This window comes from Typopeltis vanoorti, chromosome 2, assembly GCF_054136105.1.
Source record: "Typopeltis vanoorti isolate ZY-2024b chromosome 2, IOZ_Tvanoo_1.0, whole genome shotgun sequence".
Lineage (NCBI taxonomy): Eukaryota > Metazoa > Arthropoda > Arachnida > Uropygi > Thelyphonidae > Typopeltis > Typopeltis vanoorti.
Window position 1 is genome coordinate 102,406,229 of NC_143550.1, and position 26,868 is coordinate 102,433,096.

The 26,868-nt window shown below is 35.0% G+C and overlaps 1 protein-coding gene across 2 annotated transcripts; it reads left to right on the top strand.

Annotated features, from left to right (window-relative positions):
* Positions 1 to 584: 584 nt before the first annotated feature.
* On the top strand, positions 585 to 26,648 carry RpL40 (ribosomal protein L40). 2 transcript variants are annotated; one of them, XM_090407189.1, is made up of 5 exons: positions 585 to 695; positions 13,644 to 13,760; positions 16,890 to 16,976; positions 22,047 to 22,149; positions 26,469 to 26,648. In XM_090407189.1, exons 2-5 carry the CDS (start codon positions 13,658 to 13,660, stop codon positions 26,560 to 26,562), a joined length of 387 nt encoding a protein of 128 aa, XP_090263315.1. In that variant the 5' UTR covers positions 585 to 695; positions 13,644 to 13,657; the 3' UTR covers positions 26,563 to 26,648. The 2 variants fall into 2 exon arrangements, with proteins under 2 accessions (XP_090263315.1, XP_090263320.1); XM_090407194.1 differs by having other exon boundaries at positions 628 to 690.
* The last annotated feature ends 220 nt before the right edge of the window (positions 26,649 to 26,868 follow it).

The window sequence follows — 26,868 nt, forward strand, 5'->3', positions numbered from 1 at the left end:
CTCCGCTTCACTCACGACAAAGTTTCATGAAATTGCATCTGTGTATGGATATACATGCAAGACAATAATCTGCTTTGGAAGGTAAAAAAAAATCACAGAACTAATATATAGAAGCACGCCATTCTAGCTTTCTAACAGCGGGTCACGCTTCAAATAGCAAACTACAACCTGCTTTCGAGGATCCTCAATGCCTTGAGAGCAAGGTGACCAATCACTAAAATTCTAACCACCGCTGCAGTGCGTCTCGGGCTCACGGGCAAACGTAACCCCTGACAGCGGTCTGAAGCGTTTCTGGCACATCACAAACGCAGGTTGTTTGTAGAAAAACTCAAAACTATTACTTGTGAATTTTGAAAAACAGTCCGAAATTCTTTTCTGTGCACAAAAAAAATCCAAACACCCTATAACTAGTATCTTAATTATTTTATGGACAGTTAAAAAGTCGATAAAAATTCAATGTCTATATTGTCGATTGTTGTATAGGCTGAGGCAGTGTTTATTACGATGCTGCGCTTTGTTCAAATTGACCGAAGTACCAATGTTGCGCACAGTGCCCTCTGCCATCCAAAAATCAAACTATAACCGGATGTTATCCTGCCATCACAACTGAAACCCCGTAGTAACTGTCTTTAGTACTGGGTATGCGCTAGACGCGTGTCGACATTTTGTATTTCTTTTTAGTTTCGGCAGGTGAGGTGAGGGATTTTAATTAATTGTTTTTCTTGATTATATATAGATTATATATATATAAACGTCATGATCTTAGATTGTTCATTACATGTTTCAGAATTTGAGAAATATATATGCTGTATTTGAAACTATTTGGGCTGTTCTTCTATATGTATAGAACGGTAATTGAAAATGCTTTCGAACGTTTGTTCCAAAGAAATGCCGCATTAGTGGAGTATCTATTAACATCTTATTCATTCTGTGTTTAACATAATTATTGAATACCGAATTACAAAATAATGTAATATTGAATATAAACAGAATTACAAAATAAGTTAGGAATTGGGATATTAATATGTTCTTTGTTTTCGCGAAGTAGAATATTTGGAGAAAAGCAAAATAGTACTCGAAAATCTTTTACCTGAGTGGAACTGTAGAGAAAAGTTTAATCAGTAAAACGTTTTTCTAAAATTATTATTAGTATTCCATTCACTAAAAATTTTAGTTTAAATTATGTGGATTGTGCCGTGATAACTAAAAGATAAGCGATTGCATGATATGCAAATTTTGAAATTTCAGGTGTATTACTCTACACTTCTGTTTTACCGAAATAAGTCATGTAAATCGAAAGGTATCAAGATTTCGAGATACTGTGTCACACAATATCTACTACATTGTGTTCAGATATCCCTATCAGCGAAATATGATCTGAGTAGCAAATTCAGTTGCTTGGTTTATGTTGCCTAAAGCTTGTTAAGATTTTAAGTTATAAGTTATAGTAAAGTTTAACTTACATCACTGCAGAATTGATTTTATAGCCTGTTGTTATGCATTTTTAGACAGTCTTTAAACGATTAAAATAAACTTTTAATTTTTTTTGTGACTTCGGTTCTTCTGGATAGTAGTATATACTTTGTTAGCTGTATTGTTTCAGCTTCGATTTTCATTGAGATTTTGGCATGAATTATTCACAAATGGTGGTACCTGTTAGTGCCAGTGCTTACTGTGATCTGAATTGTTACATACAGTGGTTCACTGAATTATTTTTATTTTTTATGTATTTATTTATTTATTTATTTTAGTTTAAGTGTGCCAGATGAGGGTTGCTATCATCTTTTGAGTGCAGATTAAAAACTTTTAAGAATTTTTTTATAATTTTTTACTGTGAAGTAAATATGCATGCAGCTATCTCATTTGAACTAAGGCTGATATAACACAACCTTCAATTAGCCTGTAGTGAAGTTCCCTGTTTTTCACCTTAATGCTACCATAAAAAGGATAACATAATAACAAGGAGTATTTTTTACATCTAGAAACCTTGCTCTAGACACCAAATGTGGAACTTTTTCAAGCGACTTCATGTCCTAAATAATAATAATAATTATTATTATTATTCAGGCCTCCATGGAGTCAAAAGACTCATCTTGGGAGGTCCTTCCTAAGAAACACAAAAGTCTATCATACCACTCCTTAAACTCATTGACCGTTCTTGCGCTCACCACTCCATCAGGCAATTCATTCCATGGTTCAACCAAATAAATAAGTGGGGAAATAGTCATACCAGCCAATGAAATTCATCTTCCACCTTAAGACAATCACAAACATCCATGCCACAATAAGATTTGAACTTGTAATCTGATTGTTATAGAGCTGATATACTAACCAGACCAGCATGGGTGATTTATTCCAGATTCTATCTGCTATTACTTTAGTGTCTCTTGTTGCCACTTTTCTCATATGGTTTCACCAGTAGAGGATGTGCATACTTTTGTCTGCAAGTCTGAGTTTAGGAACTGGTAATTCCATCCCCCCCCTTGTAATCCATTAGATATAACTGATATATGGTGATATTCCATTTCTAACCCCTTTATACTGCTCTGCATATGCTTTGATGTGTCCTCTTTGAAATTATGGTATTCACAATCTTACATGATGGAATCATCACACCCATGTCTCTGCTTTGTTGAAACCCATTGTTTCAACTAAATATCATGTTATGTAGCAACCTGTCACATGCTTCTGCAGCATCCAAAAAAAATTCTATATGCATTTCCTTCACCAATTTCAACAAATCCATGCTTGTAGATTTCTTGCCTTGGTGAATGCTATTTAATTCTGTGTGTTGAACCCTTGGTAATTTTTCTAAACTGCAGAGGAAATACAAACTGGTCTATAGTTTGAGGTTCAGACATTTCGTCGTGGGGAAAATTCATCGCACGAACTATTGATCACTGAAAATGTTATTTGCTACAAAACTGAAATGAATTGCATTGATACTGATTATATAAAAAATAAATGCAGTGCAAGATAAATTTCACAAAATTATAATTTTATTATGTATCTATATATTAGTCCGTGCGGTTAGCCGAGTGGCTGGTTGCTTCACAACCATATGCCTGGGAAAGGAGTTCCCACGGCTTGATTCCGCCACTGACGTGAGGAGTGTAGGATCTTTCTCAAACATATCCAATTTAGCTGGTCTTGGGCAAGGACTGCAGGGTTTTTCCTCTGGCAAGCAAACAGCAAACTTGCCCTGAGAAGATAATGCTTCTACAGACATAGGATAAACTGGGAGGCATAGGGCCAAACCACATTATCCTCGTATAACAGTTGCAGTTATAATTTTGTAAATATTCCATCAACAGAATCTGTAGTATCAAAGAAAGAATGTTTATACCATTTTAAGACAAAAAATGAGGAAACTCACCAATCAATAAAATATTACTTTCACTGTATAAGAATAAAAAATATTATGAAAATCTAAATAAATAATACATAGATCTATCCCTCTTTTACCTTTACGGTGTCGAGAATTTCTATTCCCTATAACCACAACTGTTACACGAGGATAAGGTGGTTGGCCTATGCCTCCCAGTGTATCCTATGTCTGTAGGAGCGTTATGTTCTCAAGGCTGGTTTGCCTACTTGCAGGAGGATAAACCCTCCAATCCTTGCCCAAGACCGGCTAACCTTGGCTATGTCTGAGAAAGGTCCTACACTCTCATGTCAGCGACGGAAATCGAACTCAGAACACTCATTTCCCAGGCATATGGTTGTCTCACAACCATATGTATCTATGTAATAGTCTGCTCAGCTAGCCGTGCAGACTAATATATAGATACATAATAAAATTATATTTTGTGAAATTTATCTTTCACTGCATTTACTTTTCATATATTGGTTTCAATGCAATATCATTTCAATTTTCAGTGATCAATAGTTAGCGTGATGAGTTTTTCTCTGATGAATTGTCTGGGCATGATAGTTTGATGCCCTCATTTTTAATATCAACCTTGTGTGGTGTCTGATCTTCTTCTGCTATTTAGCAACTCTTCCTGTTGTGTGACTTGGATGAACTAGATCAGTAGCATTTCAGCACATTCCAAATATAAATAATTTTCATTCATTTTCAACCATTTTTCTCCTATGTTAGGAATAAAATATTCACTAGAATGAAATGTCCTCAAAAATTGGATCATTAAACAGCTCTGCCTAATGAAAGGACTCCTTGATTACTGCTAGTCTGCACATTCCATACTTCTTGTATTAAGACGTATGGAATGTGCTTATATTCCTCATGTAACTACTCTTCTTCTCTGTACCATTTACCACATTTGCAGTTTTTTCCTGGTTATCCATTCCACCCTAAATTATCTCCTTTTGCTCTGAATATACAATTAATGTACAGATTACTTATGTAAATATAACTATGTGTAAAATTTTTTTATTCCATGGACAGTATTACAGTGAGGAAAAGAAGAAAAAAATTACTTTTTCTAATGGTTTGTGATACTTTTATCAGTTAAACAAATAGTATTTTTTCATTGTCAACACCTCAAGTTAACTATTAGTGATTCCTTGTATTTGAAAAAATATGGCCATGTCAGGATACTTACTCTTGACACTGAAGGTGTCTTCCACCCTATTCAAACGCTTTGATTTTGGGATTCTTCAAAGAATGAGTTTCTCCACTTCCATTGTTTATCAGATCTTACATATATTTGATTTCCTGTACTTTGGCCAGTCCAAATTTCTAGTTGCTCTGTGAGCTTCAACAATTGGATTTGAGTGCTGGGTAAGAAAACTTCTGAAACTTGACTGTTGAATAGATGCAGTGGACCTTTATTCCTAAAGATGTGTGTGTTTATACCTGATCATCGTCATCAAATTCCTGCCATGTATCCTCAAGGGGTGTACAGGATATGATAGTACTGCATGAAAAAATTACATCATTACTAACTTCCTATCTACAATTTTCCTCCAAATCAGTCACTTACTTGTCAAGACTTTATCAGATCTTATATTTCTATCGTCTAAGGCACTTTGTACCGTATCAATCCACCTATATCTTGGTCTTCCTCTGGGTCATTTTGCTGCCAACCTGGCAGAGAACACTTGTTGCCCATTCTGTTTAAGTGACCATACCACCTGAGATTAGCTCTGCTAATGCATACTGACAATGTCAAGTTCTTTCCTAATATCCTCATTTTTAATATGATATTGCCATTTATGCCATCTGTTCATGCTTATAATCTTTCTCAGGACTCTCATATTTGCAGTCTCTAATCTTTTGTCAAGTGTTTTACTTCTGACCAGCTCCCAGATCCATAAGTTAAAACTGGTTTGAACACTGTCTTGTATACAGCTAATTTAGTGTTCTGACTAATTTCTCTCTTATTCCATATGAATTTATTCAATTGACTTCCCACCATACCAGCTTTGCTGATTCTGTTGTTTATTTCTATATTTAATTTACCATCTTCACTAAAAATCATGCCTAAGTAGCTGAAATGTTTTACTTCTTCCACAGGTTCTCCATTCAAACACAGTTAACATTTCAGTGATTCTGCCTATTTTCATTGTCTTTGTCTTTTTATTGCTGACCTTCATACCATATCTATTACAACAGTTATTCAATTTAGTCAGAATCTTGTAGACTTGTAGTGGATTTATTTAGAAGTATAACATCATCCGCATAAAGCAAAGAGCTGACATTAACATCTCCAATTTTGACATCATGTTTAATACCACTTTCCTTCATAATGTGATCCATATAGATAATGAATAACAGAGGGGATAATGTACATCCTTGTCTCGCACCAGATTTAACATTAAAACATCTTCCTTCAATTCTAACTGCTGACTTACAACTCAAATAAAGACAAAGTATTGCTTGATATAATGCCCCATTGACACCATATAACTATAGTGTATTGAATAGCTTCTCTCTTGGCACCTTGTCATATGCCTTTTCCAAATCGACAAAACTTAAATACAGATCTCTGTTATATTCCCATGCTTTCTCGACTATTTGTCGTAAAGTGAAGATCTGATCCTGACAGCCTCTATTTGGCCTGAATCCAGCTTGTTCTTCACCAAGCTTTTCTTCCACAATTCTTCTCAACCGTTTCTCAAGTATACTTACATAGATCTTGCCAGGAACACTCAGTAGGAAATACCTCTGTAATTCTCACATTGTTTTATTTCCCTTTTTATATATGGGTATTATGAGAGCTCTATTCCAATCATCGGGAATTCGTCCCTCTGTCCAGGCTTTCTGAACTATGCAGTGCAGCCACTGTAAGACTAATGCCACCATACTTCAACATTTCTGGTCGAATATCATCTACTCCTGCTGCCTTTCCACATTTCAAGCCTTTGATGGCTTTTTCTACTTCAAGTATGGATATGTATTCCTGACTGCATGCCTGGTCAGTGTTTTTTACCACTGTGCTGTCATCACTGCTTGTTTCATTTAGCAGTTTTTCAAAGTAATTACTCCATACTTCAAGGATATATTTTTCTCCCGTTTTCATATCACCTTAATCATCTCTAACTCCTTTTGCAGCACTCTTTCCTCCATTTCTGAACTTCTTCAACAACCTCCAGAATATCTTGCCACATTGATATTTATTTTCTATATTCTTGGCAAAGTCTTCCGATGACTTTTGTTTAGCTAGTTTTACACAGTGTTTAGCTTCCTTATATTTGTCTCTATAATCTCTAAGTGCACAGCTGACTTATTTCCCAGGAACTTTTGATATGTTTCTTATTTTCCTTCACTGCCTCTTTAACTTCGTGTGTCCACCTAATTTTTCTATCCTTGCAGACAACTTCACCACATCCCTCTCTAGCTGAATCAATTGGGGCTTTCTTCAAGGCTTGCCACTGAATCTCCAAGGTTTGATTCCTGTTCTCAAACTTTCATTTTTTCTTAAATAATCTTTGTGTATTTTAGTCCACAGTTCACATCTGAGAGCTGCTCAACTTTTATTCGCTTTAAAACTTTCTTACATGTTATTCTTTTCATTATGAAATTCAATTTTATCCTGCTCAAGACTAAATAGTGATCACTTTCAATTTCAAATCCTCTGTACATTCTGTTGTCGTGCACCAAGGAGAAAACATCACTATCAACATTAACATAGTCAATGAGGCTTTTCTTGTTCCTTGCCTTTTCTCTCCATGTGAATTTGTGCACATTTTTATCTGCAACATGGTGTTAGTAATAACCAGTCCATGTCCTAAGCAGAAATCCAACAGATATTTGCCATTATTATTAGCTTTGCTCTTTTCTCCAAATTTTCCCAAAATATTTCTGTATGTCTCAGAATCATTTCCTACTCTGCTATTTAGATCCCCAACAAGGACCAACTTTTCCTTTTTCATTGTGTCAGTTGCTTTTTCTAAAGCCTCAAAAAATTCCTCCACTTCTACCTTAGTAGAACCTTCTGTGGGACCATAGGCACAAATAAGTCTCATTGTCCAATTCCCCATTCTGATATTTGCCCACATCACTCTTCTTGAGACTGCCTGCCATTCAAGATTAGCGGTACTTATCTAATTCCTCAGCTAGATCCATTTCTTTGCCATTCAGGCTTCTTATGTTGATAGTACCAATCTTTAACTCTGGTGATGTTGAGTTGGGGTGTGCTTTCAGATTTATTCCAGTAGCTGACGTTTCGCTGTGTGCCCTGGCGAAAACAATGGGGACCATGTTTAACCGGGCGACGCCCCAGCTGGCATGAAATTTTTCTATCCTAAAAGGACCGAACTTATTTCTCATAAGTAATCTTAAGCACTTTCTTTTGAAGAAATTTAATAAAGGATGTCTGCAGTTTTGAATTCAGAAGACAAGTTATGCAAAAATCCAGATTGCTTCATACTTCTGAGGGATCTCGTGGCTTTAAGTGCCAAAATAGCAGTTAATGGTTGGGATATTTCCAATACTAGATGGCAGCAGAAGCTGATTTAAAAAAAAGATTTGAATCCTGCCATTGCCGTGGATGTTTGTGATTGTGTTTATGTGGGAGATGTATTTCATTGCCTGGTGTAAGACCACCACCCTATCATTGGGAGCCTGAAGTGACTTGAAAAAATTCCATGTTTGGTCTCTCTCTAGAGTAAGATTTCCAGGCTATGTAAAATTAATAAAAGTTGGGGGTCCTAAGCCTACCCATGGTAGAAATGTACTATCGGTTTACTAATAACCTTTCGTGCATGGGAACCACATAAAAATGTCAGAAAGTATTAATTACTAATTGGAAGAGCTGAGGAAAATCTTGGAATTTTTAACTAAAATGTACATTAGTTTCAATTAAATTTGATATGATTAATAAATTTTTTGCATTTAAAAAATCAGTTCATCAATTTTATTGAACCTTGAAGTTAGTGCTCTTACTTTTAGAATTTGATTCATAGTAGAAATGCATAAAATGGGTGGGGGGCTTATAATATGGTATAATAGAGATTGCGTTCCCAAACAGACTATATTCTGATCTTTCAAGACTGATTTATTGAAAATACACTTTTTCTTACATATTAAGGCATGAGAGCAGTAAATAAAATGTTCTGTACATTATTACAAACAAAAAAAACTATTAAATGAATTTGTTTTTTAGATTAATACTTGTAGCTCTCTTTCAAAATACATTTGCTAAAAATCTGATGTTATCTAGTAATTCTTATTCACTTTCCAGAGAACAAGCAATCTTGCCTTTTACATGTTCCTTCGGTGACCACAAGAGACTGTGTTTAAGATTTTTTTATTTTACTGAACAATTAAGACAATTATTGAGTGGATATATATATAGGTATGACTGGGCATATGCATCCAAAACATGCCAGTTTCATTTAAACACCTGCTTTGATGAAATCTCCTCTTGTCATCGTTGCTTTGAAAAGATCATGAGAAACGTAATCTGCACCTCCAGCCTCACCAGGCATGTTGAAATTGGGGTGAGAACAACCCTGTCATGTTCAACGCCACCAACGAAGTCTTGACTTTTCTCTCACGAAGGAAATCTCAGCTCGCCTACCCTTATCCTCAGTAACACACGTCATTTTATATATAAAATGATTTGTGATAAAAAAGAAAGAGAGGAGGGATCTGATATTGTCTGGTGACAAATCTTTTTTTTTAAATATATATATTTTAAAGAAAAACAATTGTCATCAGACAAGATCAGATCCCCTTCTCTCTTTTTGCTTTAACTGATACTTATCTCCAGTTTCTCTTGGCATAAACACACATCAATAGCCTCCTCAGCATCCAAGAAACTAGGCATTCTCTTTCATTCATAAGACTATTTTACACCCAATTTATGTGTAGCATATAAAGTGTTTACCTGTTTTAAAGAACTAACTAAAATCATTTAAGGAGATAACTGATATTTGTATATTATGGCTTAAGTGCTGAGAGAAACTCTCATGTTAGAAGCTTAATGGAGTGAAACAGCTGAGAAAGGATTATTATTACGTGACACCTCCAAGGAGTCCAAACACTCATCGATGGATGGTGCTTACATCTCTCTATCTCCAACACTTAATCCACCACTACCATTGTCATCTACTGTCACCAGTAGTTTTTTGTCTAATGCAGGATGAAAAATTCGAGTTTCTGGAGAAAAAAACCCTGTTACCTCCATATGAGATCGGCTGACTCGCCTTCAACTGAAAAAGCCCATATAAAGATTACTCTTTTCATGATGAGAATTGGACTCAGTGGGGCCTTTTTCAGTTGAACAGTGCAACATATCGTTCTTCCGAATTGTGCTACAGAGGAACTTACAAATAATTATTTCATCTGTCATAGAGGAAAAGACTGGGTAGTACATAGGTCTTGTATGCACACAAAGGCAGTGCAAAGCTAATTGAAACGTGAATGAAAGACTAGTCCTAACTAGTTATGAGACACTAATTGGAGGCCTGGGTAAATAATTTAGGATGCAGTCTGGGATCAATAGGTTTTAGTGTTTCAACTATTTTGGGGAATTTTATGCAACCATATTTATTCAAATTTTTGAGAGAGCAGCAGATTCTGAAAACGGTATGTTTTAAATTTACTGTAGAGCATGGTAGTCTTTCTCCATTTGATTTTATGAGCTGGATAAAAACAAGATCTGCAAGGTAAAATTGACCATAGTCATGACTGGTCAATATGGTTGGGTGTTTTTAGAACCTTCTGCTGCTAACGAAAACTAGCCTAATTGAATATAGTTGCATAAAACTTCCCAAAATATGCAAAACACTAATACTAGTTTGCGTCCTTGACTACCAACAGGTATCTATAGGATTGACCTGACTGGTTAGGACTAGTCTTGTATTCACTTGTTTTTTTACTTAGTATTGTTTCCCTGTTTTACTCCCTGAAGAGGTCTGTGACAGGCAAAAATTAAATATTTTTAATCTTTTCTCAGTGCTGTTTAATTCCATTAAGTTTCTAACATGAATAGCTGGTTTCTGAAAAAGCCAAATCTGCAGTTCAACAAACATATCAGCTAAATTGTTATTACAGAAATGTTGGGAATTTAATATAATACTTCATAAGATTGATTTCCAGCAAGCATATTATTATGTTTCCTCCAGGGAGTCCAAAGACTCATCGAGGATCTGCAACTGTCTCCACCAACTACAGCGAACCGCAGCTTGTCATCTACCACCCACCACCACTAGTATTTTGGCTGGAGAGCAGATATGCTAACCACTTGGACAACCAGGCCATATTTATAACTTTAATAGAGATGGGAAAATTCAGCACAGGTTAAAATACAAAATGATTTCACAAGTCCCTTTCTGTTAATGTGAGGATTAAAACAAGGACATAGTCTAGCTCCAAATATTTTTGTGACTTAGCTCTGGAATATTTCATCTAATGAATTAAAATTCTTAGAATTGCAACTTATTTTTTTAAAAAATATATAAGAATAAGTATTATAATACATTCGACATCTTGATTATCTGGGGAGTTGGTTGACTAATCTGCAAAATGACATATGGGTGAAATACACGTAACTCGTATAAAGCTGTTATATAAACAGCAATGACTTATCCAATAAAAAAATTTATTATTATAAAAAACTTCCATGGAATCAAAGACTCATCATGGGAGGTCTGCTGTTATACACATGCTTTATCATACTGCACCTTAAATATATTTTAATTCAGATAATTCGTGTAAGTTAAGAAAACATACAAACTATGAAACGAATACTTAGTATAAAATTATAAAAATTACAAATTGTATGTGAACTTCATTGCACATAATGTATAAATGTTTTAGGCAAAATAAAATAAAGTGCATATTTTAATCGTCATCACTGTCTTCTAAAATAACATTTCGTAGATGTTGTTTATTTACGAGTAGCCAGAAATCATCCCTTGGAAACTTTTAAGTTCATAATATGGAGCTAAACATCCAATTGTCTCTTGAATTTTCCGGAGCACTTCATTTGGGGATAACTACATGCACGATGTAGGCAACACAAATTCAATGAAGATTAATTTGATTTTTAAGTCGCACAGTGAAAAATATGAAAAGATAAAGCTTTACTACAACTTGTTGACCGATCAAAACCGCGTTGAACAAGGGGCATCTACAGATTGTAAGTAACCCTCGTATAACAAGGGTTACCTGTACAGTGTTGCTTTAAAAAAGAAAGCGAAAGTAGAACCCATACAATAAATTCCACAGGAGCGAAACATCTTTTCTGTGAAAGATATCACTATCACGTGGCACAAAGCAGCACTATTTGATATTTTATTCATTGGCAACAAATCTGACTCATTGTTTTGACTTACCTTTGTAATTTGTCGTCTATTTCATTATCACTTTGTATTTTGTGTTCATTCAGACTAATGTTCAGATTAAACCATCAGTTATTGTTTCATTTAAAATTTAAATAAATCCTTTAATCTGTCATTAATTTATGGATTCTTATACTCCTTTTGTCCTTAATCTGAAACTTTTTAGCGTGTCTAAAATCTTATTGCAGTATAATTTTTTTTTTCAGTAATTAAGTAAATTATGAAAATGTTTAACAAATATAGCAGGACAAATTAGAATTTTTGCAGAACTGTAGGGTTTCACCAAACCCTACAGTTCTGCAAAGTTCTGCCAATTTGATCACTGATCCTAGCATGTATGTTGCACAGAAGCTGCAAATTTACTCCTTGTCTAGGCAAAGCCCATAGTAGGCAACTCCTGCACTATTGCCATCATAAGTTGGGTCATGTATACAGCATGTTTGTTCTGCTTATCTGTGGAGGTGTAGCCTCTTAAAATAACCTATAACTGGCTGTTGCCATTCATTGTTCATTTGCATCCTATCCTTGTTTTGTTATCTTCCATTTTCAATATTTCATATGTTTAATATTGCAAAACTTGCATAAAAGTTAATGAAATAATTTAAAGAGATGTTTATTTTTTACATTTAGCCATTTAAAACATTTAGATATTGGTACTTAACTATACTGAATGTTCCCATAATTTTTCATCCCCAATTTAACTGATGCTGGTGAGGTGGAAAAATGTTTAAATGGTAATGTGGGGTCCCACAGACCCAGCCAAATAACATAGTGTATTATAGAAATCCATATCTTTTTAATCAATATTAGATTATGTATTGTTTAAGTGTCCTGTAATTTTACAGAATAAAAATTCAGATTTGCAAAATTAAATTTTTATTACCCAAAAATACTTAACTAATCTAAACATCTTTATTTTTACTTTTAGCGTCATCTAGAAGTTGACATAACCTCTGTTCTTTCTGCTCGTGACTCATCTGGTTAAAAAAAAATTATTCTCAAATTACCCTCTAAGTATTTACAAAAATGTATTTGCTTATAGTTGGTATGTAAAAATATAGAAGACACAGCAGTAACGATAAGATTTTAGTAGAATATACCTAAAAACAACTTGTTTTGGAAGTAAATATAGTCACACTTTTGGTAAGGTGGGGTCTGGTGGACCCCGGCACACTAAACTTGCTTGCATGTAACAGCCTGTTGTCTATAGCGTCGAGTAGTGGGTTATAGGAGGGGAAGCTATACTAAGGCATGGCTCACTGCCACACGTTAAAAAGTTGGTCAATTTAAAATCTTTGAGGTCTGTGACACCCCCACCTTACTAGTGTCGGGTTAAAATTTCATATATAATTTACTTCTTCTTATTGTGCTATCTTCTATCGAAGGTCAGCGACCATCTTGGCGAACAAACTGCGCTCTTGTGCTAATCTGAGCAGTTGTGCACTGCTCTTTCCTGTCCACGTCTTGATGTTGTCAAACCATGATATTCTTTTTCTTCCTCTAGTTCCTTTGCCACCAATTCTTCCTTTCAAAATAATTTGTAGAAGTTGATATTTGCTGTTTCTCATGATGTGGCCAAGATATGATGTTTTTCATTTCTTGATTATTTGTACAAGATGTTTAGCTTTACCAATGGATTTTAAGACATCTTCATTTGTAATTTTTTCTGTCCATGATATCTTTAGCATTCTTCTGTAGCGTGGCCTACAAAAAAGCTTGTGTGACCATTGATATTTTCACTTAGTGGTTCCACAAACATTTTGCAGCAGAAGTTAGATGCTATTTACTTTTAAAAAACCATTAAACGGGGTATTGCTAATAAGAATTTTATTTAGTATATGTATGCCTAAGTGGTATCATAATTTTGTTCTTATAATTTTCTTTTCTAGATAAAGAATCTAAAATGCAAATTTTTGTGAAGACATTAACAGGAAAGACCATCACTTTAGAAGTTGAGCCATCTGATACAATTGAAAATGTTAAAGCAAAGATACAAGATAAAGAAGGTTAATTTAGTTATTGATTGTTTGGTGTTTATTTTTAAATTAAATGGCTTGTTACAATAAATTATATAAACCTAAACCTCTTTTTACGCGAATTGGGATAGCAAAAAGAATTTTTTTTTTTTTACACTATTTTTATTCACTTTTACGTGACCAACCTAAAGTCTAAGTTAGGAAAAATTCTGAGAATCTTATGGAATTGCATTCTCATTTCAATTAAGAAAATTCTAAATTCTTTCGAATTTCATTTATTGGTAATTCCCCAAATTACGGTACATAACTGACCTCATAAAAAAGCAGTTTGACTTTCATGTTTGAGTAGAGAACACACTGCATTTTTTAAGTGAAAACAAAATAAAAATTGCATTATAAAATTAATAATTTTGCCAAGAAATGATAAATGGTAAGCTATATGTAATTTTCAAACTTTCATTTCATTAACCGAAGATTTTAATCCAGCCCTCACATAATGTTGCTGATAACCAAAAAAAAAAAAAAGATTAAGCCATTTATAAAAATTCAAATTTTAGATCATCTTCAAACTGGGGAAGGTGCGACTGCTGTAGGTAAGTATTTTGGAGTCTGTGAATCAACTGTCAGATCTATAAAGAAAAATGAAGAGGCTATTAGAAAAGCGGTATGTTCTGGTACAAAATCGAGTGCTAAATTATCATCATACACAAGAGATGTTGTTCTAGAAAAGGCCAAAAAATCTTTAGTGATGTGGATAGAAGATAATGTACAAAAAAAAATGCTGGTTGATGGAAATTCCATCAAGCAATCAGCATTGAGATTTTATGAACAGATTAAAAAACTGCAGCCAGATACTTCATCTCAATCGAAGAAAAAATATGAATTTCATGTGAGCAATGGTTGGCTGGCTAAGTTTATTAAAAGACGTGTTCTTCATAATATAAAAATTAAAGGTGAAACAGCTGCTAAAGTATTTCCACAAAAACTTGCTAAAATAATTGAGGATGGGGGGGGGGGTTACACTTGTGAACAAGTTTGGAATATGGATGAAACCGGCCTTTTCTGGGGGAAAATGTCAAACAGAACTTATATCAAAAATGCAAAAAACTTGGTGGGTTCAAAGGATCGCATAACACTCCTATTTTGTTCAAACGCTTTAGGAGATCGGGTGTTAAAAACCACTGCTCATAAATCAATCATTAAGACCATGGCCAATGAAAGGCATAGATTTTCAAAAATTGCCAGTTCATTGGATAGCCTACAAAAAAAAAAAGCTTGTGTGACCATTGATATTTTCACTTAGTGGTTCCACAAACATTTTGCGGCAGAAGTTAGATGCTATTTGAAAAAATGCCAAACAGAATTTATATCATAAATGCAAAAAACTTGGTGGGTTCGAAGCAGCAAAGGATCTCGTAACACTCCTATTTTGTTCAAATGCTTTAGGAGATCGAGTGTTAAAACCACTGCTCATAAATCGATCATTAAGACCACTGCCAATGAAAGGCGTAGATTTTCAAAAATTGCCAGTTCATTGGATGGTCTACAAAAAAGCTTGGGCGACCATTGATATTTTCACTCAGTGGTTCCACAAACATTTTGTGCCAGAAGTTAGACGCTATTTGAATGACATGGGCCTCGAATTTAAAGTGCTTTTGATTCTTGATAATGCACCCAGTCATCCTGCCATAGAACACCCAAACGTGCAATTTTTTTTCTGTCGTACCACATAATTGCTACAACCTCTAGATCAAGGTATAATTGCAACTTTTAAAACATATGTCAGATGAACATTTCAGTACGTTTTGAGTAAGCTAAATGATGATGAAACACTCACTTATGGATGTATGGAAAAAATTTTCAATTATGGATTGTATTGATCAGGTTCGATTATCGTTATCTGAATTGAGACCAGAAACTATGAATGCATGCTGGAAAGCTATTTGGATTGCATGTGTTAAAGAGAATGCTCCTGTTCCCTTCAATCATACTGCAGAATTCCCCAATATAATAAGTTTGGCATGTGAAATTGGTGGAGAAGGATTCGATGATCTTACGTCGGCAGATATTGAAGAATTGTTAATTGATAAACCTCTTAGTGAATACAAAATAGCGGAGATTGTTTCTGAGACTCCTGAAAGCGAAGAAGTTAATGATAATGATCAAGATAATCCTACTTTTACTGCTGATATAATTAAAGAAGGTCTTAAACTGGCCAGTTATTTAGGCAATTATTTTGGCCGACATGTCCAAATGAAGAACGTGCTGGGAAGTTTTCACGTGAGCTTAAGTTGTTAATGTCTTCATACAGAGAACTATATCGTGACTTATCTAAAGCATCAACACAATGATTAATAACTGAGTTCAACAACCAGTGGTACTTTTGTTCAAGACATGACAGGAAGAATTCCACTTTAAAGTTATTAAAATTCATTATATGTATATGCTTGGGGAAGACCACACTCCTACCAGACGCGTCCCCCAGATGGGGGAAACCAAAATGGATTGCTCTGAATAAAGAGCTGTGGACCAAGGGATGTAGCAGAGGCATGGCAAGCTGGCTACATTATTATGCCAGTAACTTTCATCAGCAGGAGAAAGTCTACAAACCGAGTTAGTGCTACTGCGTACGGGACAACCGACGCGCCTACTCGAAGACCACATAGATAGCAATTACCTTTGCGCTAGCTCCTAGCATGCTTGAGCAGAAAGTAAGTCAGCAAATATCCTGACTGAGAGAATACAGAGAAAATTGCAAGAAAGCACAAGTGCTTCTTAAAAGTAGCTGAACAAAACTCATGGGAAGACTGATAATATAGCTTAGAAATGGATCAGACATGGTGATATAGAAATTGAGTTTTTCAAATTAAGTATACTTAATTTGAAAAACTGAAGCAAACATCAACAGAACTAGTGGAAAATATTTAAAGGGGAATGCATTCTTTCCTCTTGGATATTTCCTTATACATCCAAGATTTGACCAGCTAGGAGCCTGTTGGGGAAAAGTTCCTATAGTCAGTAACTAGAATCGATCCTGTAACATTTTTAGATTTTATTTATTGAGGTTTGTATTTTTAAGGTTTTTTTTTTTTTTTTTTTTTTTTTTTTTTTTTTTTTTTTAATATACATGAATATAAGATTCTTTTCTTTTGTATAAAGGTATTCCTCCTGATCAGCAGCGACTGATATTTGCTGGAAAACAGCTTGAAGATGGCCGTACATTATCAGATTATAATATCCAGAAAGGTAGATATTTGTTGTATTCCATCTTTATTTAAATATATATATATATAGCTTTACTTCATTAACCTCTTATTTGTCTGATAGTATTGCATTTTGTGTAAAATGAGATGCAGAATAGATATCTTGACTTGTGTGAGATGCAGTCAGTAATCTTTCATTTTAATAATTATGGTTTTGTTGGGGTTACCTTAGGCATTGTTTATTTCATTTCTATTCTTTCTATTTGAAATGTTTGAGTATTACAAGATGGTAGTAGGCCCAATATTCATGACAGGCTATTGAGTGAGTCGACCATGTAAGGAAAAGATAAAATATTTTACCAATTATTTTAGCAGAGTATAGCAACAGATATTTGTGTTGTCTTTTATGTACTAATGGGAAATGGATCATACCTTATCAGCATTAATCTTATCATATTTACTCTTAAATCTGAAATCTCCCACTTCTTTTATGTATTGTCTATAAGTGTTTTATTCTATGCAGTTTCTTCATGTTTAGCTCACACAAACTAGACAGCAAATACTGGCTTAACTACCCACTTTGGTTTTATTTCAGCTGTGCTCTCTACACAGAAAAAACATGTGCTTTAACTTCCATATTGTTTGCTTGGTGCTGCTATACTATTTCTTATAGAAATCAATATATAATAGCATTGATGGAATTAAGTAACACATTTGTTACAGAATACATTATTAAATATGTTATCAAATCCTTGTCTTCTGCGCTTTTGTAAAAACTAGCTATCTCATTCAAACCTTTCTTCTTAACCTTTATTATGCACCTGACTTATGGCCTCAAATAATAAAGCTCACGCATGCAAAACTTACAGAACAAAGAAATCGCCTCTGGGTGGAGCCAATCTTTGTCTTACCTACTGGTGTTTGTTCTCAACTGAATTTGGAAAATTTATTTAGTTTCTAGCTGCGCCATCAAATTCGTGGTGGAGGTGAATCTCCCTCCAAAGAATAACACAGTAAACTACATGCAACTTTTCTCTCTTAATTCTAAGTAAATTTATCAACGTATATTTCCTGTTATGCAGTCCTGACAATATCTATTTTTAAGGCTCACACAGATTCGAATTTATGAGTAGTGCTTTGGAAATAGAAATCAGGGAAGTTATTTAAAAAAGAAAACAATTTAACAATTTTTGAGTGCTGAGTAAATTAGCTTCTATGCTTCAAATTACAACTAATGACTACATTTACAATTTAGTTCCTCATCACGTTCAATTCTAGTAAGACCACGTGACTATAGTTTTCTCTCATTAATCATGGTTATACTCAGATCAATCTTACATAACATTCTGCAAGCTTAAGCAATAGCTATAACATAAATTACATGATGTTTCACTTTAAATCTTAACCAGACCTTCTCTCACATATAACAAAATATTTTAACTATCAGCATAAGGCCTTAAGTCCTCAAGTATCACTATAAAACAAGTCCCTTAATTAAATCACCATCACAATCTTTTTCTCTAGCTAAACAATGAAAGATCTTACTTGAATAGAGGTCTGTACTTCTATGAATGATCCTTGAAATCATCTCCTGCTACCGTTTGACTTTAGCACTGAACTGGGGTACCTTTTTCTGGGGCTTGTGAGATCCTTCTTAATTATCGGCGGACATCAGAAACTCGGCATCTAAATTCTTTTTAAACAGCTTATCTTAATCGCGTCAGTCCCTCGGCATTTTTCTATCTGGAACACAGGTCTCCAATGGCGATTACAAATTATCTCTGATGATGTTAGCAAAACTCCGCTGCTGTAGCGTACATCGTAACTTCAGGTCGGAACCCCGCGTGACCTCTAAACTTCTCGCTGACCCAGGACCAGATCGACTCGAACTCATACTCCAAGAAAAAGACAAGACAAGACCCCGTTTCGACGTAGCGAACTGCTATTCATACAGTCCCGATGACCTTCGTTTTTGCTTGCGACATTATCCACTGGGTACCGTAATTTTCTGCCCTTGGCACCCACGTCTATCAATGCAATTAAATGGGAGACCCCCCCCCCATGTAATATCGATACTGCACATGTACAGTAGCCTCAGGTCATGACTTAATCTTCTTACTCCTGTCTGGAATTTTTTTGTTCACTGTGGCATACTTAGACACAATACAATCTCCTTTGTTCTTACACAAAACTATTGATAATACATAATTCAAAAAAAAAACATTATTTCTATTACAATTACACCAAGTTTGTTCATTGATATACAAGTATTTTAGCAGGATTTAGTATGCTTATAAAATCTGAATAAAAGGTATTATATTACTAAAATCCCTTTTATTCAAGATTTAACATCTCGTGGTTGTTGGATGTTTTAAATTTTGTATTTTGCGTTATTCGGTGGGTTCATTATTGGTTTGAAAATGGAATATGTCATATAGAAAATTAATTCTCATGATTATCAAGTAAATTCTAATAGACAATAAATTTATTCCTATAAGCAAGCAATTGATGCATGACGTATCTTCATAAGGTACTACTCTGAAGTAGCTACAGAGATTTGTTCACATAAGTCTGAAGCATCTGTCCCATAATGCAAAACACAGTTCCTTTCAGACATGTATATTGTCATGCATTATGGGAAGAGTCGCTAGTAAACTTTGTTTGCTATGCTTGAATATAGGGATGAAATAAATTTTCTCTTATAATTTACTTGAATGTTTCCATTCTCCCTTCTGGTATTCCCTTTTTCGACAACATAATGACATTCTTGGATTTTTTTTTAAGTACATTATGGAAAAATATATATTGTGTGTGTATGGAGAGATTTAATCATTAGCAACAGTTCAAATTGTAACTGACACAGAACTAATGCTAACATGGTGTTCTCTATCGACTGAATATATCCATAAAATTACTTTGGAGAGCTCATATTGACTGTCTCCCACATTTTTGACAAATTAATGCAACCACACTTGTTGAAGTTGGAAGAGTACTTCATAGCAGATTCTGAATATAGCCTTTCAGATCTATAGCAATATTCTGTGTAATACCAATGTCTTCCATTAATCTATGTGAAGGTGCATCCAGAACGTGGTCTGTTAGTTCCAACTTGCCATGCTCATCGATGTAATTTCAAGGCAGATGTTAACTGATCTACCAGTCTGTCTAAACTGCAAGCACAAGGAACTTTATACACACCAGGATGTGCAGGAGAGTGAAATAGATCTTTAGGAGAATAGATGAGGATGGCTAGCTGAATGTGAGATTTAAAAGTGGAATGGATATCATATTTGCAGAAAACTGGCTATCTTTTCTAATGTACCTTGAATATATGATGTCAGAATAGTTTTGTTGCAATTCTATGTATTGGTTACAGGAGGAATGTGGGGAGTGCATATATATGTATTGTCTGTTTTAAATAGGTTGAAGTTGGGTGATGGGGGGAGGAAGAGGAGAATCCATAGCAGTCACATCCAGCTAGTTATCAGAAGGGAAAGTGGTTTAACACATTTGTACTGGGAAGTGTCTGCGTGTGCAGAAAAGTTATACATATATACACGCACACATGTGTATTTATATACTTTACATAAATTGTGCTTTCTGTATCCAATGACTGCATTATTAACAGCTGTTTCAAATTTTTCAGTAGCAGAAAATACATGTAAGGGGATGTTAGGCCAATTGCTTAGTTTGATACTATATTGTGAGAGGGGGACTGTTTTTCACTACTCATTTTCTTGCTTCTTCAGTATAGTGTCTGTTGAATAAATAATTTTCATTGCTCTAAGGAACATTTATATTTCACCTTTCTAAAAGAACAGATGTAAGTAAAAATGAATCCTGTGCATTATTAGAAGTGCAGACTGTAAGATATTTATTTAAAAAAAGTTATGAATTTAAGATTTACAAAAGGATGAATAATTTCAGTGGTGATTGGAAATTATGTGTGTGTGTGTGTATATTACTGTTTAAAAACTGTACTGATCATCAATGAATAAAATAGTTCTTAGAAGAAAGTGAAATGTGAAAAAATAATAAGTTGTTCATAACTCCATCAACCTACATGTATTCCTGCTATGTCTACATGAATCATCTGATCACCATTCATAGTTCATTGGATTAATCCCTGTTTTGTTTATATTTTGCAAACATGTCTCTTTTTCTCATAATTTTTCTTGCTCCCATCATGAGTACAAACATGCAAATCGCAAATGTAAGATATTAATACTTCATTTGCTAGTAATGAGAGGAGTTTTTTGCCATACCAACTTAATATGGCATTCTCTTTAATTATTATAATAAATTTAGTTTAATCCTTTATCCAAGTGTAAGCAAACAAAGTTTGCACTTGAAGTATCTTCAGGACTAAGGCAACTTGTGGTAAAAGTGAACCAAGCTCTCATCACTACTTCTCTTGGTATCTCCCATAATGCAAAGCACATATGGGAGATACTAAGTCGTATTTGCCTATATGAGTTGCCAAAAGATGTCTCACCTTATTATTAAATTACTCTGGATTTAGAGAAAGATGTTGGAAGTTTTTTCCACTTGGTTAGACTATAATAAATTTAGTTTAATCCTTTATCAAGCGTAAGCAAACAAAGTTTGCTTTCACTTGACTGAAATGAAAATGACTTTTCCATTGCTTCCACCTTAGTATCACCACCCCTGGGTATGACTCCCACTCACAAGACCTCAATAAAGGTCGCAACCGGTCTGGGTAGTGGCCCTTCCCTTAATGCTTTGCATTATGGGAGATACTAAGACAAGTAGTGATGAGAGCTTGGTCAACCTTTACCACGTGTTGCCTCAGTCCTGAAGATACTTCAGGCACAAACTTTGTTTGCTTACACTTGAATAGAGGATTAACTTAAATTTATTATAGTATAACCAAGTAGGAAAAACTCCCAGCCTTCTTATTATTTTCTAATATGTCCTACAACAAACACATTGGTTTTCCTCCTCCTCCGCCCCATGAAGAACTGGACAAAGGGTTATTAGTTTTGTGAATTTTCGTGATCTTTTATATCCTTGGATGGTTTGACAGATTTTAATTTTTTAGCTACTCTCTTTAGACCAAGATGTAACTCTTTTTTTTTTTTTTTAATACCAGAGTCAACTCTTCATTTGGTACTGCGTTTAAGAGGTGGAGTCATTGAACCCAGTCTACGTATTCTAGCACAAAAGTATAACTGTGACAAAATGATATGCAGAAAGTAAGTAACTTTCTTTTAATCTTGATTTTCCTTGTTTAGCCATCAACATTAAATAACTTTTTTTTGTAATTAGTGTATCATCAGTTCAGATATTTAGACAAGACTCTTTAGTTATAATAAGCAATGTTTGCTATAGAATTGGCTGCATTTGTTAATAACATATCAGCCAGAGAGTAGAAATATTTTAATTATTTTGTATGGTTAATTCCTGATTTTAAATTGTGCTATATTCATTTAAGGGGATAAAAATCCCTTATTGTTTTTCAGCCTCCCCAGTAAGCGAAACTACGATCTGAACGTTTCATGCCGACAAACTATCAGCGTATCCAAGCGTAAGTGACCACTTGGTAGTGCCACACTTGGATACGCTGATAGTTCGTCGGCGTGAAACGTTCAGATCGTAGTTTTCGATCTTAGTTTCGCTTACTGGCTGAAAAACAATAAGGGATTTTTATCCCCTTAACTGACCAACCTCGCCAGAAAAATGGCCGTTTGGTTTTTCATCTTAGTTATTGTGCTATATTGTTAGCAGCTTTAGACTTTTAAAGCGTGAGTCTTTATTTTGACAAGATCATAAGTGCTTTTTATGCGGTTGTCACAATCATTAGCACTATTGTAAATTAAAATATTGCTGTCCTTAAAGAGAAATGAATTTCATTATCACAAAGGTTAATGAGAGAAAGCAATTGTGGTTTATGACAGGTTAGAATACTATAGAAAACTTACATTAATGTTACATAACCACTTATTGTCCTTTTCTGAAGCCAGACTCTAATCAATGATGGGTTTGCCTGTTGGGATGCAGAAACTAACAAAATGGAACTCAAAACCTCTTATGGCCTGTCATCATTGCCTACATTTGCCATGTAACAGTCATGAAATGTCTAATGTACTTATTACTGATATCCTTGACCAAACACTCCATAAATTGCAGCTTCATCTTAGCTCAAATGACTTTAATCAGCCTTGACATGGCCACTTTGCAAATGCTTTATTAAGTGAAGCATTAGTTACTCCAGCAGGACTTTATTCTCCACAGCCAATGTTCCCTCTAATTTTTTGCTGTGAGTGTGTGCAGAAATTTGCATGTGTGCAAAATTTGTCTTGTTTTGAAAAGTATGTGCATACCCATATGAGTCACCATACTGATCATTTAAGCAAAAAAGTTAAAAGATTTTAGTTCACTCTTTACCTTCTGGTGTCAATGGGACGTCAGCCAGGTCATCCCAACTCCCCACCGTGTTCCCACACACGGCAGTAACCTCCCCAGTAAACAGTCAGAAATCACGATTTATTATTCAAGCCTTGGGCAGGACTCGATCCGGAGACTTCACGCATACGAGGCCAACACGATACCGACTGTACTAGATAGGATTCTAAGCGTGTGTATTATTACCATCACCAAGTAAGTTGTGCGACATCAATCACAGAGCTAACATAAATATTTTATATGTATTTAATATTGATCTGATTAGAAGTAAGAAATAAAGTTAATAAAGAAATTTTAATTTCATCTTGAAAATCTAGTGTGCGCTATTGGGGCTTGATCACTCTCTCTCTAAATGAGGGTTGAATAAGAGTTCAGTAAGCATACTCTATATCAGAAGATTCTGTGTTTTCGATGCCAATCCCATTCTCTCTGGAACATGTCTGAGATTTATTATAATGGTGTACTATTGGTATTCTTGTAACCTTCAGGTGCACGTGCACAGCTTAGAAGGAACATTGTTCATCTCATAGATTTTGCTCATGAATACATACTTTCCAGGACATATTTCACAGCTAACAGTAAATCATTTAAAGCTTTCAATATACAAACCACGTGTATAATGTGCACATAGAAGCACTCAATATTCGAAATGTCCTCTTTTTGCCTTCCTGCACACCCGAGGTCTGTGAGGCCACATATCAGTGGTGGTGTGCACAACATCCAGTGGAAATACTGGTGTGTCATTTCTTGCAGGCCACTCAAGTCCTAACCCAATCAGATGTTGATGGATGGTCGGCACATTTGTCTCCAACCACTGTTGTGTGGTCCTTGCCACAGTAGGCAGTGGAGACCAGAGGCCTACTGTGAAACAAGTGTTGTTCAGCAAGGACTTTACCACAGATTCCAGCATGGTGCCAAGGAGGTTTTGACCATCTTTCTTGCAAGATGCAACTTGGATACTCCCCTGATATGTGACCCCACCACCAAATTGTCACTGGTGCAGGGTGATGACCTGAATTCTTGGTGGTATAGCACATGTTGAACAACCATCAGACACATGCCTGATCATTTTGGCAGTTAAACAGGTCTCACTGGTGAAAATCTCATCTATGAAGAGTATATATCTGTCTATTGTTCAGGTCAAAGAGAGGCTGTCAGGATCCGATTTTCACTTTATGGCAAATAGTGGTGTCAATGGGGCATTATATTAAGTAGTGCTTAGTCTTTGAGTTGTAATTCAGCAGGTAGAATTGCAGGAAGTATAGGAAGATGTTTTGATTAAATCTGGTGTCAGGCAATGAAGTACATTATCTCCTCGTTATTCATTATCTATATGGATCACATGAAGCAAAGCAGTATTAAACCTGATATCAAAATTGGAGATGTTAATCCCAGAAGTGTTGAGGGTTCTCATTTGTGGTTGAACTATACCGTGTGTGACATCGTGGCATGCTTAACAAATTGTCGTCCTTTGATCTCCCTACTACCCTCTGTAATTGGATAACCAGCTTTTTCTCTGCAAGTCATGGTAGATGGCTCAAGGCTCTGTCCTATCACCTCTCTTTCTCTTGTTCATAAATGACCTACTTACAATCCCCACTACTCCTGTCCACAGCCTTACTGATGATTATAATCTTCTCTCATTGTAATCATTTGAAAAACCATTCAGTACTCCCAGAAGATCATCTGCAACCAGTGCCATAAACATTGGACCTAATACTATCCTTCAATGGGACAAAGACAACCTTGTCATGTTCAGTGCCACCAAAAAAAACAGCCTTGCCTTTTCTCTTGCAAAAGAGATCTCAGCTCAACACCAGACATCATCTCTCTCTCTCTCTGCTTGCCCTAAAGTTTACCTCCAGTTTCTCCTGGCAAATGCATTGTATCAGTAGCATCCAAGAAACTAGGCATTCTCTTTCATTCAAAAGGCTGTTTTACACCCAATCCAACTTTTAACTATACAAATCCCAAATCTGCTCATGCTTAAAATACTGCTTGCATCTTTGGGTGCACCTTAAACCTTCCTTAAAATCCTTAATGCTATCCAGAGATAAGCAGTTAGGCTTATTGATGATCCCTCTCTTACAGATTCACTTCAACCTTTATCTCAGATGCAGTGTTTCAACACTGTGTCTATTCTACTGGTACTTCCATGGTTACTGCTCTAGTGAACTGCCAACTATCATTCCTTCACTTTCAGTTGCACCACTTAATACAAGCAAGAACAGCTGCTACCCAGCATCCCTTTAGTGTTCAACTGCAAATATACACCGAACCTGCTTGTCCTCTTTCTCATTAACTATTTCCAAATAATTACAACTTATAGCTCTTCAAAAAAAAACTTATTAACATTCAAGGTGTTAGGAGAGCTAATATAATCACTTAAACATAGTGTAGGGTCATTGGCCAGAATTGATTTGAAACAAAACATGGCAGGAAAAAAGATCCTGAAGAAGACTGTGATAGAAGTGACTCTTAAGTCAGGTAATGTAGCAAATCACTTTTCACTTGGGGGGGGTGAATGGAGGTGAACATTTGTCTAGCATAATTCATGTTCACTGCATACTATCATTCAGTTAGATTTTTGCATTAAAAAAACTAGATCACTCTAGGGAACCAAATTCAGCAGTTTATTGCGTTGTTGTCCTGCAAAAAATTGGCCTGATGGGAAGAAGATCCAGGAAATTTGACTTGTGCAGAGGAGGGGGGGGGGTCCACAGATTTGCAGTGGTACTGGGGGAAAATTGTGAAGTATCTATAATGCTGTCAGGAAAGTGTGTAAATAAATTAAATTTTGGCAACAAATTGTCCTTTTCTGTTTTTTATAATTGGTAATAGTGAGAAGGTATGCGTTCTTTGCCTTATTCCCCAAGTAGTTATGTAAATCTTCAAAATGTTTTAACATTTTTTATACAGTACCTTTTTTAAAAATAAGCCTCATAAAAAAAATTATTTTGCTGTAACAGACAATTCCTCACCAATGATAGTCTCGATTTAAAAAAAAAAATGAATATCTTAAAAGCTGGGTAAGTCGCATTTCTCTCGTGCAGGTTATGAACTCATGATTGTTTCTTTGAAAATAAAATACCTTTCTACTTTATTATAGGTGTTACGCTCGTCTCCACCCAAAAGCCACTAACTGCCGCAAGAGGAAATGTGGACATTGCAATAATCTCCGCCCAAAGAAGAAGATAAAGTAAATTGTGTTTTGTTAAGCCTGTTCACCCTGTGTTTTTGGCTGTACTGAATCAATAAAAAAAATAAAAAAAGGTTAAAAATCTTGTTAGTTAACCTAAAAATTCATTTTTGTACTTTAAAAACTGGGAGTGGGTAGTGGTTTTTATACACGTATAAAAGCTTGTTGGTAAATATATATACTTTGAATAAACAATTGCTTTTAAAAGATGAAGATTTAGGTATACACAATTTGTAAGTTCTGATTTACCTGATAAACAATTATTATATTGTTGGTGAAAATGTATGATTACAAATGGCTTTCATTGTAA